Source organism: Galleria mellonella, unplaced genomic scaffold (assembly GCF_026898425.1).
Source record: "Galleria mellonella isolate WM207_F2 unplaced genomic scaffold, CSIRO_AGI_GalMel_v1 utg1267, whole genome shotgun sequence".
Lineage (NCBI taxonomy): Eukaryota > Metazoa > Arthropoda > Insecta > Lepidoptera > Pyralidae > Galleria > Galleria mellonella.
In genome coordinates, this window is record NW_026441987.1 from 731,040 (window position 1) to 745,518 (window position 14,479).

Genomic DNA, 14,479 nt, shown 5'->3' on the forward strand with positions numbered 1-14,479 from the left:
TTAGTAAATAACAAATTTTGAAGAACCATAAAAGACTCGAATTTGAAAAAAGAACAATCTTTTTAATTAAGTACACTTATTATGATACATAAAAAAAATTGTTTTTATACGTTCTCATTAATTTGAATAAAGTATTTCAAAGTTTAAAAATAGACAAAGTCGAAGTTATTTTTGGACGAGATTATATGATAAGTCACGGTCACTATTACAGTGTCTGAGGTTTAGTTTGATGTCTAATCGAATCGAACCATATTACAATGGCGTAACGATTAGTTTCGTTCGGTCTCGTACTGATTTGTACATAATTCGTTCTAAGGTTATTACAACATGGTAACATACCAAGCAAAAACTACATTTTACTCACGTACTGAGTATTTCCGTGTCATAATAGCATGTTGTTTTTTATTCCCTGCATATCATGAGAGATAACTATGGAAAAAATTATAAAGCCCTATTCACACATTCACTGTCCCATTCGTGTTTCAACCGTAAAGCAGTTGTGTTTGCATGGCTGTGTTTCGGTTTGAAGGGTGAGATATGGCGTGAATTTACTGGGTACGGAGGAATAACACTTGAGTCCTCAGGAATGGCAACGCATGGGGGGTATCATGGGCGAAACCGTATACTCTGTTCTGTCCATGGTACTGCTCATGTCCATAGGCGACGGTTACCATTTTCCATTAGATGGGCCGTCAGCTTGTTTTCATCAGTATAAAAAAAAGGTGAGCCGTCAGCTTGTTTGCCATTCTAAGTTGTATAAAAAAAATAAAAAAAACATTCCTTGGTCGTGGTGTCGGTAGGACTTGTCGGAGACAGAGAAAAATGATTTACGTACTTGTATAAAAAACTAGCTATTTTTTGTGGGTTCTCTTGTGAATGTGAATTAGTATATAAAAGTACATAAGATGGGTTACTTTTAGAATGGACCACCACTTTCTTCCCATAGATTTCGCAAGAAGCGACTAAAGGAACTTAATCGTCGAGGAATTTGCAGTAGCATCTCTCTCAAAACATTACCAAAAGCCTAACTGCGGTTGCCAATCCATCTGCCAAGCGTGACAACTATTAGTAGAACTCTCCTAATAGTGGCATACGCAGTTTAGCTTTTGGTGATGTTTAAAGTCCCTCGTACCCTCGCCTCTGCCCATCTCTCGACCGTTACGTTCTCTTAGTTTCCTCTTACAACTCCCACAGGAAATGAAGAGGTGGTCCATGCTATGCTGAGACCACACAGTAAAACAAAAAGGATAAACGTTTTTCTCAAGTCTCAAGTACACTTTATATAAAATGGAATGTTTATTTTTATCTGTAAGACGAGAAACAAGGTTTTTATCCACTATAAAAAAGGAGATATTGTTGAAACATCTTTTTCATGAGCTTATCTACATTATCTAAAATTATACTTAAAATAGCCGAATAGCCTAAGGCTGATATTATCATAATCCACCCTTTGTTTCGGTTATATGGGCGAAAAAACTTCTAAATTGGTCCTTTCTAGAATTTAAATTTCAATGAGAAAGTTTATGTATCCTGTTTATTTATTTTAGGGATGTACCACAGATATTGGTTTAAATAGATGTCGCTTTCAAAGTAATTGCATGTACTTGTGTATCCATTTTTGATAGTAAATTATATATTCATTATAAAAGTCGGTAGTGAAGCTATTTACGACATCATCTCGTCTTCCAACTGATAATGTTTCGAACCCCCTAAGATAAAAATATTCATAATACAAGTTCTGCTTGTTTTGCCACCAGATGGCGTTCGGTAATATATCATTTACCTATTTATGTTATAAATGTTAAACGTTGACACGATAGCTTAATTCAATAATGCCATCGTTGTCATAAATAAATTCATCAATATCATCGTCATCGAAACCGATATCTGTCCACTGATGAACATAGATCTCTCGCATAGACTGCTATAAGGAATAGTCTTGAGCCACCTGAATTCACTGACTCTCTGCAATACATTTGAAATTGTCACTCCATCTAGTATCGTCCTACACTCCGTTTGCTCGTACGGGGTCGCCACTCAAGAACCTCTCTTCCCCATCGGTTGTCGGTTCTTCGAGCTATGTGACTAGACCATTCGTGTATAAATAAATATATAAATCAATTGAATTTTCCGATGTTACTTCAAACATGTTATTCTGATATGATTGGAAAACTTAATAAATAATTCTTTATTACGGAAAAAACTGTGTTCTTTTGTAACAAGTCTACGATTAATACAATATTTTTTCCGCGACACTGACTTCAATATCATTTTCTTTGGGGACAATCGTAGACAGACTTTGAGATAAATGATGCGAGTAAGGTGGAACAGATAGAAGGATGTGATGGGCCTTTGTCTTTCATTTCTCACGGGAAACTAAATTTGTTACAGTAGAATTGTTTATACCACTGGAAATATACAGGTGTGTTTACATCGAAAAAAGTTTGCTACATCTATGTTATATGAATCTCTTCAAAAAGTGTCCAATTAGTTTATAAATATGAAAGTAAGTTTTTTTACTTGTTATCTCTTAGTGCTCTAATTTTTTTATCCATCTTAGAAAGGCAAACAAGTTGACAGCCCACCTGATGGTAATCTGATGGTATCATCTATAAATATGAATAGTACCATGGACATAACATACTTAATGACTTGAGCAATCATTATAAAATTTGGTATATACTCCTATGTAATGGAGATAAATATAGACTACCTTTTATTTTAGTCTATGGAAATATTCTAAAGGTTTTACATTTTAAATATATCCTTATCCCTGATACCAAATAACAGATAGGTTGAATAAAGATAGAATCTTTAAAAGTATAATAATTTGTTTCTTTAAGAATATTTATGTTAAAAAATATCTCATGATTATTATGAATTGAATAATTATTATTATTATATGGCCGTGTGGTCCCGGCATAGAATGGGCCATCCCTTCCTTTCCCGTGGGTGTCGTAAGAGGTGACTAAAGGAACTTAATGTTCGAGGGATAGGCAGCAGCGGCCCTCTTTAAATATCACCAAAGCCTAACTGCGGTGGCCGGGAGCCGAGTAAGGGAGGGCAAGGTATAAGCAGGAGCGTTCCACTTAAAACATCTTTAAAGCCTGACTGTGGTCTCCAATCCGTCTGCCAAGCTTGATACTGGCAAAATCTCCCAAAGAAGGAGGCTCATGTTCAGCAGTAGACAGTTAAAGGCTGATATGATGATACTATATATATTTATAAATGTTAAAAATGTTAACTAAATTTCTCTACTCTCATAAATTTTTTCTAACAATTTCAATTCTCCATAATTTCCCGAAAACAATATCTTTTACCTAAAATTGCATGAAAAATACCCAATCGGAATAAATTGTCGAGCATTGACAATTAGACCAGTAAAATAAAAAGATATTAAAATATTCACAGAAGTCTTTCAGTCACGATCCTATTAAAAAGGGAAAATTTTTTAATAACATTTTTCATCGTGGCGTGCTAACACGGCTGGATATTTAAATTTGCTTTAAAAATATCACTTTATGTTAATGTTATTAAAATAGAATAATGTTATATAGATTAATATTTGGTTGTAGACCTTGGTTGTAGTGATTTAAGATGCTGTTTCACTTGCCTACGGTAACAGATTCGTTACCCACACAACGCAAACATAAAACCCAGTAATCGTCGCCTATAGACATGAGCAGTACCATGGACATAGCAGAGTATACTGTTTCGCCCATGAGGACTCAGATGTAATTCCTCTGTACCCTGTAAATTCATGCCATATCCCACCCTTCAAACCGAAACACAGCCATGCAAACAACTGCTTCACGGTACAAACACGAATGGGACAGAGGTACCCAAGCAATCGACTTTTGTACAAAGTCTTCCTCTGTATTATATTTTACTAAAAAAATTAATCCAATTGTGACAAAAACAGTTTTTTTCAATCTATTTTGAAAAGAAGGAGGTATTCAATACGGTTATTTTTTTATGTTTGTAATTAATAACACCGTCAGTTCTAAAACGACTTGAAAAATACTTTTTTTGTCCGAAAGGATATTAAAAGATTAGTCTCATAGAAATTTTATCAAAATCGGTCTAGTAGTTTAATTTTTAGTTGGTTTTGCCCCAATTGATGTCTATGTTTTATTGTGGGACACAATCTTTAATCATCATTAAAACTAAGCTACTGTTTACTACAGAGCAACGAAATATAAAGTGCCACATACAAGTTCGAGAGGTTTAAGTGGTACTAAAAATGCTTATGATTTTTGTATGTATTTACATGATAATAAAGTAAAAAACAATTATAAAACTTCCTTTTTTAATCAAAATAACTCGTCTTGCAACAATTGAAGTTGTTTCTTGTTGTGAAATATCATCTTACATTATAAAATTATAATACATTGGATTTTATTATAATAATGCGTGGAGTAACAGAAATGTATCAATCTATAGGGGTAGAGAGAGTATTATAGGCAAAACAGTATACTCTGTTATGTCGATGATACTGCTTGTGTCTATAGTCGACGATTACCATTTTCCATCAGGTGGGCGTTCAGCTTGTTTGCCATGCTAATTTGCATAAAAAAAAGTTTGAAAACTTGGAAAAATATCGATGAACGGATTCAAAGCATTATTCTTATTCGATGGAAAAATATACACAGCGTGTTACCATCGCCATTGTACTGTAGTATTATAATAATATGCGCATACTGTACACACATTATGCGCATATGTTTCGACGAAAATAGTGTTTGACTGAATACTGTTTCACTAATTGTTATGAAATACACTCACGATTATGAAACGAAATTAAGCAAAATTGTATATTGTTTTATTGAGTTACGTGTTGTTTTAACGAATAAACAAAATAGTAGTGGAGCTAAATAAAATAATTCGAATGCGGATTTCAGTAACTGAAATTGTAGGTAATTATATTTTGGATAAATACACTGCATGTTTATTGAAATGTCTTTCAATTGAAATACTGGCTTGATGTTTGGAAAAAAATATATAATACCAGACAGAAATTTTGTACAAAAATTCTGTCTGGTATTATCTGGTTATGTCTTCTACTTAAACTCATATGAGACATGTCATATGTGTTAAAGTTTAAAGTGTGATATTGTAGTGTCATTTTTTTCATGTCAATCGTAAATAGTTCATTGCTAAATATAAGCCTTTCCCATAAGGGGAATATTGCCAATAGTTATGCCATGCTTGGCAGGCGAATTGTCAACCGCAGTTAGGCTTTTAGAGATGTTTTAAGAGGGACGTTGCTGTCCATTCCTCCACCATTAAGTTCCCTTAGCAGCTTCTCACGACACCCACGGGAAAGGAAGGTGTGGCCTGTTCTATATAAAGGATCATACGGTATATATCTATAAACGATAGTTACTATAATAACGCCAATAACTAATAAGTTGGCACCGTGACATTTAATGGGTAATATAGTATGATGTGGTATCAACTATTTTCTAAGGGGGGGGGGGAAGGGATTGTTAGTAATGGAGACTGAGAATCCCATTGTTAGCAATATACTCAACCAGATCGACCTCCTCGCGGATCCCCCTGGAAACTATCATGGTTAATTCCTGATGAATTCATCATGATGGGCTAACTGGCCTGTTTTCATTCTCATCTATCACCCTTCACTGGTGCTCCGCCAGCGTATCCCGTTAGCGCAGGCGGGGTTACTATACCATTTTCACCCATCAAAAAAAAAAAACTATTTTCTGAGATTCTTCTACTTACTATATATCTAGGTATCGAAGGTTGTAACGAATGCTAATAACTACAGTTGTGCTGTACTAATTATTTTCATTCATAAGTTTATAACGATAGAGTCTCTTTTTGATTTACTTATTGCAATTAACACTATTATCCGCTGTAAACACATGTGTCTAACCAAATTAAGGCCACCTAGTTCAAGTTCAATAGAATTACCTTCCGTAATGACGTTACATATATAGAAACTGCTAAAAGGGTCGACAATGGGTCATTTGTGCCATTTTCGGACATAATTCCTGGAATTGATTTTGTCTCCTGACCTTCATTGTTCTTCATAGCATATGGTATTCTAATTAAATATATAGTACAGATTCTTTATACAGCAACAACAACAAAAAAAAAAAAACGTAAGAAAGAGTACAGTTTTTATATTTAAATTTTTTCGAGTTAAAAAAAATCAATTATCTTGATAAAAAAAACTCAATTATTGAACCGATTTGGATCAAATTTCTATTCTGGTATCAGTTTGTAAGTATATTCTTTTAGATAAAAAAAAATAAAAAATAATTTTCCAAATCGGTTTTTAACTGACGTTATTTACCAGAGGGAAACTTAATACAAAAGTTTTTGCTTGGATACATCTGTCCCATTCATGATTTACCGTGAATCAGTTGTATATGCATGGTAGTATTTCGCATTGAAGGGTGGGATATGTCAATGAATTTACAGTTGAAATTACAGTAGGGTACAGAAGCATAACCCTATAGGCTTCAGGAATGGCAACGCATTATGGATGTAATGGGGGTATCATGGATAAAACAGTATTTTCTGTTATGTCCATTGTACTGCTCATTTCTATAGGCGACAGTTACCACTTTCCATCAGGTGGGCAGTCAGTTTGTTTGCCATAAAAAAATGTAATAATAAGATGACATGTATTTTTGTAATGGTGAATATATTTTTTTATGTGGTAGTGACAGATATTTGATGACTGTTGCCATTGTGGTAAATGCAGCACGTGCACAATATCGCTACCCAGGGGCGAGTTTACCGCTTGTATCCGGATTAATTTACCTTAGTACAATCACAGATAATATCGTATATACTAGACTTAGTACATACTGACATACTGCTAAACTGAAAATAAAATCACAGGCGACACATAAACCTATTTACATTAGTGTGCGTGTAAAATAAATGTGTGGATATAGAAGTTGCGAATTTAAAGTGAAAAACTACTATATTTGGAGTTAATCGTTTTAGGCATTAAGTGACTAGGGATTGTCGTACAAAATAGTCTTTTTATATGCACCATTTGTAACTCAATAAATAGTAATAATAGAGTAAAATCTACTACTGATATTTATCAATTTTTCAAATAAGAAACTTTGGCCTTGTAACATTCGAATAGTCTGTAAATACTATCTGTGTGTAAAAGAGAATGAAAATTTGAAATATAACTCGTATTTCGTCTGGATTGCTTTGTAATAATAGGCTCTTTCTTATGGAGACAGATTTGTGTGGGAAGACAGTGGGTTATTATGGTATAATTATAGTATTATATATCAAGTATGATTGGTTTTTAATGATCTTAAAACATCGTTGCAAAATTATATATTTAAAAGAATATTAAAATATTTATTGCTATATAAAAAGCAAACTAGAATCATTAAAATTGAAGATAGAGCTTAGCTTATTTTTATTTGATTAATAAAAAAAAATATTATAAAAAGAATTAGATATCCGAATGGATGAACTTATATAATTGGAATTATAGTGAAACAAATAAAGTACATAAAAAATAAAGGCAAATGGACAAATTGTTTTTTATAAAGTAATTTTAAAACCAAATGGCTATATATATATATATAGTGTAAGAGCAAATAAAATGCAGAAAATCAGTATCAGCAATAATTTATTTTGATATGTCATGTTTCTTTAGAAATAATCATAATATATTTATTTATTTATTTATTTATTTGATCAACCGCTTGGTTTGTTTAGATTGGGAGCTTTACAGTCTCCCAATGCGCTTACTCAAGAAAGCATAAGTACAGTAATACATACTTTACAATTACAATTAAAAGGAATAATATTAATAAGATTAAAATACCACCATACAACAATAATAGAAATAAAATTTATATCTTAAATATCTGAACATAAACACTCTGTTATTATCCGATGAAACTCCAGCAAGTTGGAGGCATTTACGTCTTAAATATTATACATTGTAGTGTTATGCGTTTTTAAATAAATATTATCTTTAAGTCAGATACAATTAGATTATTTTTAGAATTGACTTTTTTTTGTATCGAACTCAAATGAACAATCGTAATTCTTTTGTTGTTTAAACACTATTGCGTACAAAATGGAATAATTTACTTACGATTCAGTTGATATAAAATATTAAGAAGAAACGATTATCGCTTTCGTTTATTATAAAAAAAAAAAAAAAAACTTTTTAGATAGATGAAAAACTGCGGTGTAGTGAAAGACCTACTAAAATGAAACTCGTGTAAGATAAAATGGTAGAGGAGGTCGTTCACACGATCCTCCCGATAAATTCAACAAAGACGTTTGACAATGAAGAAACTATTTCAAATTCGGACACAACACAAGTTAAAGAAGATAAAAATGCACAAGATGCTGTCGAAAAACGACGTGAAGTTGTGGACAATGCTAAAACACACCAGATTAAAAGAAACAACAAACCAGTAAAAATAGTAAAAATCCCATTATTATTATCATTCCTTATTTTCTATGTATGTGTTATAAATGTGATAATTACGTGTGATCTTAGTGTTAATGATGTAAATATAAAGACGTTCAATGAAAATCAAGCAACATACGGCGCACATTCATTTTCTAGAGATAAAGTAAAACGTGGACATAAACATGATTTGCACAGCAGAAATCTTAGAAAAGAACGCACTCCACAAAGAGAAACAGATACTCAAGAAAAACTCGATAAATACTCTGGCGCAAAATATTACGATTATTTCAAACATAATGATCAACTTACTAATGTTACTGAATTCCCATACAGTTCCGATATGTCGAAATTTTTTTACAAGGACTCTGTGGGAGTTCCACATGAATTAGCATATTCTGCATACAACGTTAAGAAAACCAATTTCAATTTGAGGCCTGAGAGACATCAGTTTCATCAAAAAATTGTGAAATTGGGTGTATTATTACCAGCTGACCCAAGACAAGTGTTTTCTTTGGCGAAGGTGTTGCCTATCTTAGAAATGGCTGTGCCAGCGGTAACTAAACCCGATGGACCTTTGCCTGGATGGAAAATTCTAGTAGATTATAGAGACACAGGATGTTCATCTGTGGAAGGACCACTAGCTGCATTTGAATTCTATATAAATGAATCCGCCGGTGAGTTTTCAACATACTGTGTATTATTATATTACTATTATTTATTAAAAAAAATCAGTTAATATTATACTTTCTTATTATATATTTGAGAATTTAGTAGTCGAAAGAAGGGCAGTAGCGTTCCTTTTAAAACACCACCAATTCCCAACTGCGATTGCCAATCTGCTTGCCAAGCGTGGCAACTACTAGAAAAACCTTCAAAGTGGGGAGGCTTATGTTCAGCGGTGGACAGTTAATGGCTGATATGATGATGATAATGATAAATATATGTAATATATCACATAATTATGAAATTTAATATTTATTCGTTTAAAATTCAGATGTATAAATTGTAACGGCAATGACTATAAATAGGTATTGAAAATATTTAGTTTCTGTTGTCGTTATTCATAGGTATTATTAAACATACGAGTACAAAAGCTATTTTCAATTTGAACAAGGTGAATAATTGAATTTTAAACAGTTATGTTTAAATTCAATAATTATTAAACAATAACAATGAGGTGTATGGAAAATTTTCTGCTTGTTTGTGCCGTGGTTGCTAACAAATGTATTACAATGTATCAGTTTAAGACAAAATCCATACCTCAATAATTACATAATTTTCAGATGCCTTCATCGGACCGGGATGCGAGTACGTGATAGCTCCCGTAGCTCGTTATGCGGGTCCATGGGGTATTCCAGTACTTACGGCTGGTGCACAAGCTGAGGCCTTTAGCTATAAGCACCCCAGTTACATGACCTTAACTAGAATGATGGGAAGCTACATCCAGGCCGGTGTTGCTATTCGGAAAGTTTTCGAGGTAATTCACAATTTCCGTGTATTAAATGTTGTACTGTATATATGTATATTTGTGTTTTGTTATGTCAGCAATTGTATTGTTATTTGCTTAAAATTATTTTGGTTTTATTTTCACCTATGCCTTTTCGATAACTACAACTCCTTTTGAAAGTCTTGGATTTCTTTTAAAATATTCAAATAATAGAGTCAAATAAGAATTTAAATTTGATTGTAATCGTTTTACGAGACTCGAATTTGTAATGAAACTTGAAGAATGTTAAATTAAATAAAAATTCTTAAGGCGTCGCGTTCACCGGTCCTCACTTGACGTAATAACTTTTTGTGCAAATGAGATATGGTTTTTAATTCGTATTCGAATACTTATAACATTGAAAAAAAAGTCTGTGCGACCTACTAGTAGTAAAGAATTATCATTAATTTACAATTTGTATAAGAAATATTCATTAGGAAAGTATAAAACGGTTCGAAAATATATACAGTGTACAATTATGAACATAGATAAATATGAACTTACCTATATAGGTAAGTTCATATTTATCATAGGTAAGTTTATATATATATATATATATATATATATAATATTATATGAATATTCCTAAAGAGGATTCAATAGATTACCAAAATAAAGACGATTCACTACCAGCAACATTAATAAGATTCTATTGCCATCAATTTCCTCCTTTCCTTCCTGTGAATAAGGAAATCTAGTTATTATGTGTAGTTGCTACTGGATCTTATTAAATATCTATTTCTCATATTTGTGTAATTTCTCCTGTTAAGTTTTCTATTATACACGTTTTTATGTTTTCTTCATATATTCCAGCATTGTAATGTGCTTTATGCTTGATATTTACAAGCTTCTATTTAACTTGCAATGTATGTTGATTATTTCGTTTGTTTAGGACAAATCTTGTAAGTTAATTTAGAACCACTTCTTGTCACCCAATTGTGCTAAAATTTTGCATATATCTTTAGTTTTGATGACAATATAGTATGTAATAGTTAACATTATAATACTTTTAAAATAGCCACCATCTCAAGATGGCGGATCGTGTTTTTTTTTTTTTCAACTATGGATATCAAATAAAAGATAGACTAAATTTAAAATGACCGTCGGTTCAAGATAACGATGTACATTTTAAAAGCTTATTTTTTTTACTAAATGTTTGTAAATAGACTTGTTTGTTTATAATGAACTGAGAATATAAAGATTACTTGCGTCCAAATATATACATCATTAAATCAATATATTTCGACAATGTGTAAACACTTAATCAGACTGATTTAAATCGGAAACACGAATATAATTTTCGAGTACACTCATCCTCGAAGATTGCGCTACATACTTTGAATTCTACTCAGGAATCAAAACTCGTATGGAACGTTATTACATATTAATGAATTGTAGCAAAACGTAAACATCATACATGATTGTATGGATCAGGCACGATCGTCATTACTACCTTCGTCGTCATAGACCAAAAACTTCTGAGGGCACTCGCCGATAATATTACGTCTTGATGTGAAACGTGATTTGACTGATAAATGTTCTAGTTAAATAAATTGGTGTTCGTAACCTTAAACAGATTTAATTTGCAATAATAGAAGATATTTTATGCGGTAATATTGTTCCATTACTTAATTCAAACAGTGTGATATGTACTTGCATTTGTAATCTTTCAAGTAATTATTTAATTCATCCACGTTATTGATTCACGTAAAAGAAAGAGATTCAAATGTTACATTTTTAATATTTATTTTTGAAATACAAAGAGACTTTATTTATAACATTATAATTTTAAACTTGTTCCTTTATTTTATATACTAACATAGCACAATTCTGATTTTTAAGCTATTAAATAAATTTAACAAATACAATATAATGCTAAAAATGCAATTAATATCAATAATTACTTTCCTAAGTAAGTCTTTACTTAGTTTAGCTATTTTTTATAGTAGGAAATCTTTGTTTTTAATTGGCTTTTACTTATATCAATTTAAAATTTATTTTTATTTTAATAATATAATTAGGAAGACAATTTCTCTATTTCTACACAAAACGATTTTGTTTCTATCTTACAATAATATATAGTTTTAGCTATTAAAATAGTTGTATCTAATTTGAATAAAAAATAATATAATATGAGTACATATTATAATATTTAATTATCTTATGCAATGACCTTAAGCTTTTGATCGTCAATATCAAGCCAACTCATTGTATCTACATTAACTGCAGCAATAATTCTCTGTGTATCTTTGTTTTAAACTCCATCCTCGGAGTAGCTTTTAGACATCGTAATACAAGTATGTCGTCACATTTTCATATGTTTAGCAATTTCGTTTAATTTAGACAATGTAAATTGACTTGAAAGTTACTCGTATATACAATATTTCATCCTTATATATAAATATTTTAAGGTAAATAAAGCTTGAGAAAGATATACACCGTGCTTTGGAATTTAAATAGAGCCATTAACGGTCGTGAAAAATTTCTAATTTTACAAGGGCCCGATAAATTTTGAGAGCTACCAAAATAATATGGAAATCGCTTCATCTAAAATATTAACATGTTTGCTTATCTTTTGGGGTTATCTTATCTTAAGAAGCTGTATACTTATATTATAAAGAGTTGCGTAGCTAATTACCTCATTATTACTAAACCGAAACTATCAATGTTTTGAAAACAGAAGGGGAGAGATAAGGAAGGAATTTTAACATTTAACATTTTAAGAGAACACTGCCAGTAGGTAAAGTAAATTAAAGAAAAAATATTTTGATACATTTTTATTTGACGTAACTACGTACTTATAAGAGTACTTTATCTTCTATTCTTGAAATACGAGAATAGGAAAAAGTTATGATAACAATTTTGTGACTCTAAATGAAATTAATATAGTCAATTCCTTACATTGAGTTTTATGTCCAGATTTATTTCGAATTCGAAACTCGTTCATGGAATAATTTTTATATAACAATTTCCTTCTTGTCCTTATGTAGGTACAGTTAGAAATAACGGTTTACCATCATAACCTGGATATTTATGAGTGTCCCTGTACTCGGCAATATTGCAAATGAAACCATTTCAGATATAGCTTTGACGGTACTGCTTTTCAATTTTATTGGTTCTGGTTTCCGAGGTAAACACATTATAAATAAAATAATATTAAATTTTATAAAACAAGTAATTGTTTTATCGACATAAGTATAAAATTGAGAGGAATAAAATTAACAGTTAGAATTTTACTTAACAATATTACTTAAGAATTAAAAAGAATTGAAATTGAAGAAATAAGTAATGTATCAGTCATGAATATTTGCGAAAATGAAGAAGTAACATAAAAAGACGTCAAGCGCATTCTGTGATACAATGATAGATTTTGTAATGCAGTGTGACCGAGAGTAATAAATTGTATGCAATTGAATTTATTGACTTTTCGTCGTATATTATTAACGACCGAAGATTGAAGCTAGCCTTATATATTTATACTATATTTTTTTCCGTCAAACATATATAGCAATTCTGCGATATGTATGAATGAAAATGTCATCAAGAATGTTTTATACTGTCAGTGCTTACACTATTACATTTAAGCTTCTAATAAACTTGTTTATCTATGTATTGTGTATGTATGTATGTAGTATGTATTTCGCAAAAAGTTGATATATTTTGATATTTTTTTGTTTGTAGTTTAATAAAAAAAATTGACATAACTATGTTTTGTTATTGGTTGTTTAAAAAAGAGTCTAGTTAATAAGTTACTTAAATCGTCTTTAATAATAAAATAACTGTTTTTTCAATTCTTATTTTCGAATTATCTATGCTTTCTATGTTTATCATTATAAGCTAATATTGTATCGTCTGAGTTGTATTGTTTTGTTGTTTTCAATACGTTTCAAATACTTTATAAATTTTGTATATATTGGTAAATGTAACCTCGCTATAAGAATGAGAGGCAAAGCAGCAGGAAGCCACCTCCATTGTTTATAATTGATAAATTCGTGAACTGAGACAAACCTCAGAATCATCAGTCTTCTTAGACAAGTTGTAAATGTTTCTATTGATAGATACGATTTCGACACTACTTGCATGAGAAAGAAAAATAATAAAAGATGTGATCATGGCAGCAAAAACATATTTATAGATGGATTCTTAAGAGTAGTAAAAGTAGGAGTAACAACTTATGAGAACAGTTTACTATGCTAAGTTCATAGTGTTGTTCAGATCTATAGAAGGTGTTAACTTGATTAAGATGGGTCGTGAGTTAGTTTTCTTTTCCTAGTAATAATTGTAAAAATGCTTTATGCACTTTATGGTGAAGACGCGAAAAATTTTTTTACTCATCTTTCTATCACTGGTCAGATTTATCATGCAGAGCTTTAATGTTAATATCCTTTGTTTAATTTTAGAAAAAAAAACAACTTCATGATTATTTGACATTAAAAAGAATAAGTCACGGACCTCCAAATTAGGCTTGCATGCATGAGGTGAATTATAAAATTAAATTAAATTAAAGATGTAGGTAAAAATGAGGTCATTGGCACTGAAATCTGTATGTTTTCTTCGTG

General features: G+C 31.1%; 1 protein-coding gene across 9 annotated transcripts in view; it reads left to right on the forward strand.

Annotated features, from left to right (window-relative positions):
• LOC113512279 (atrial natriuretic peptide receptor 1) overlaps positions 1-14,479 on the forward strand; it is a 369,824-nt gene that overhangs the window by 270,102 nt on the left and 85,243 nt on the right. For 3 of the 9 annotated variants that reach the window (XM_052900297.1, XM_052900284.1, XM_052900291.1), the window contains exons 2-3: positions 8,187-9,108; positions 9,718-9,911. The exons of the other annotated variants lie outside the window; for them this stretch is intronic. In XM_052900297.1, coding sequence (XP_052756257.1) covers positions 8,247-9,108; positions 9,718-9,911 — 1,056 coding nt within the window. In that variant the 5' untranslated portion in view covers positions 8,187-8,246. The remainder of the gene's footprint in view (positions 1-8,186; positions 9,109-9,717; positions 9,912-14,479) is intronic. 9 annotated transcript variants of the gene reach the window in all.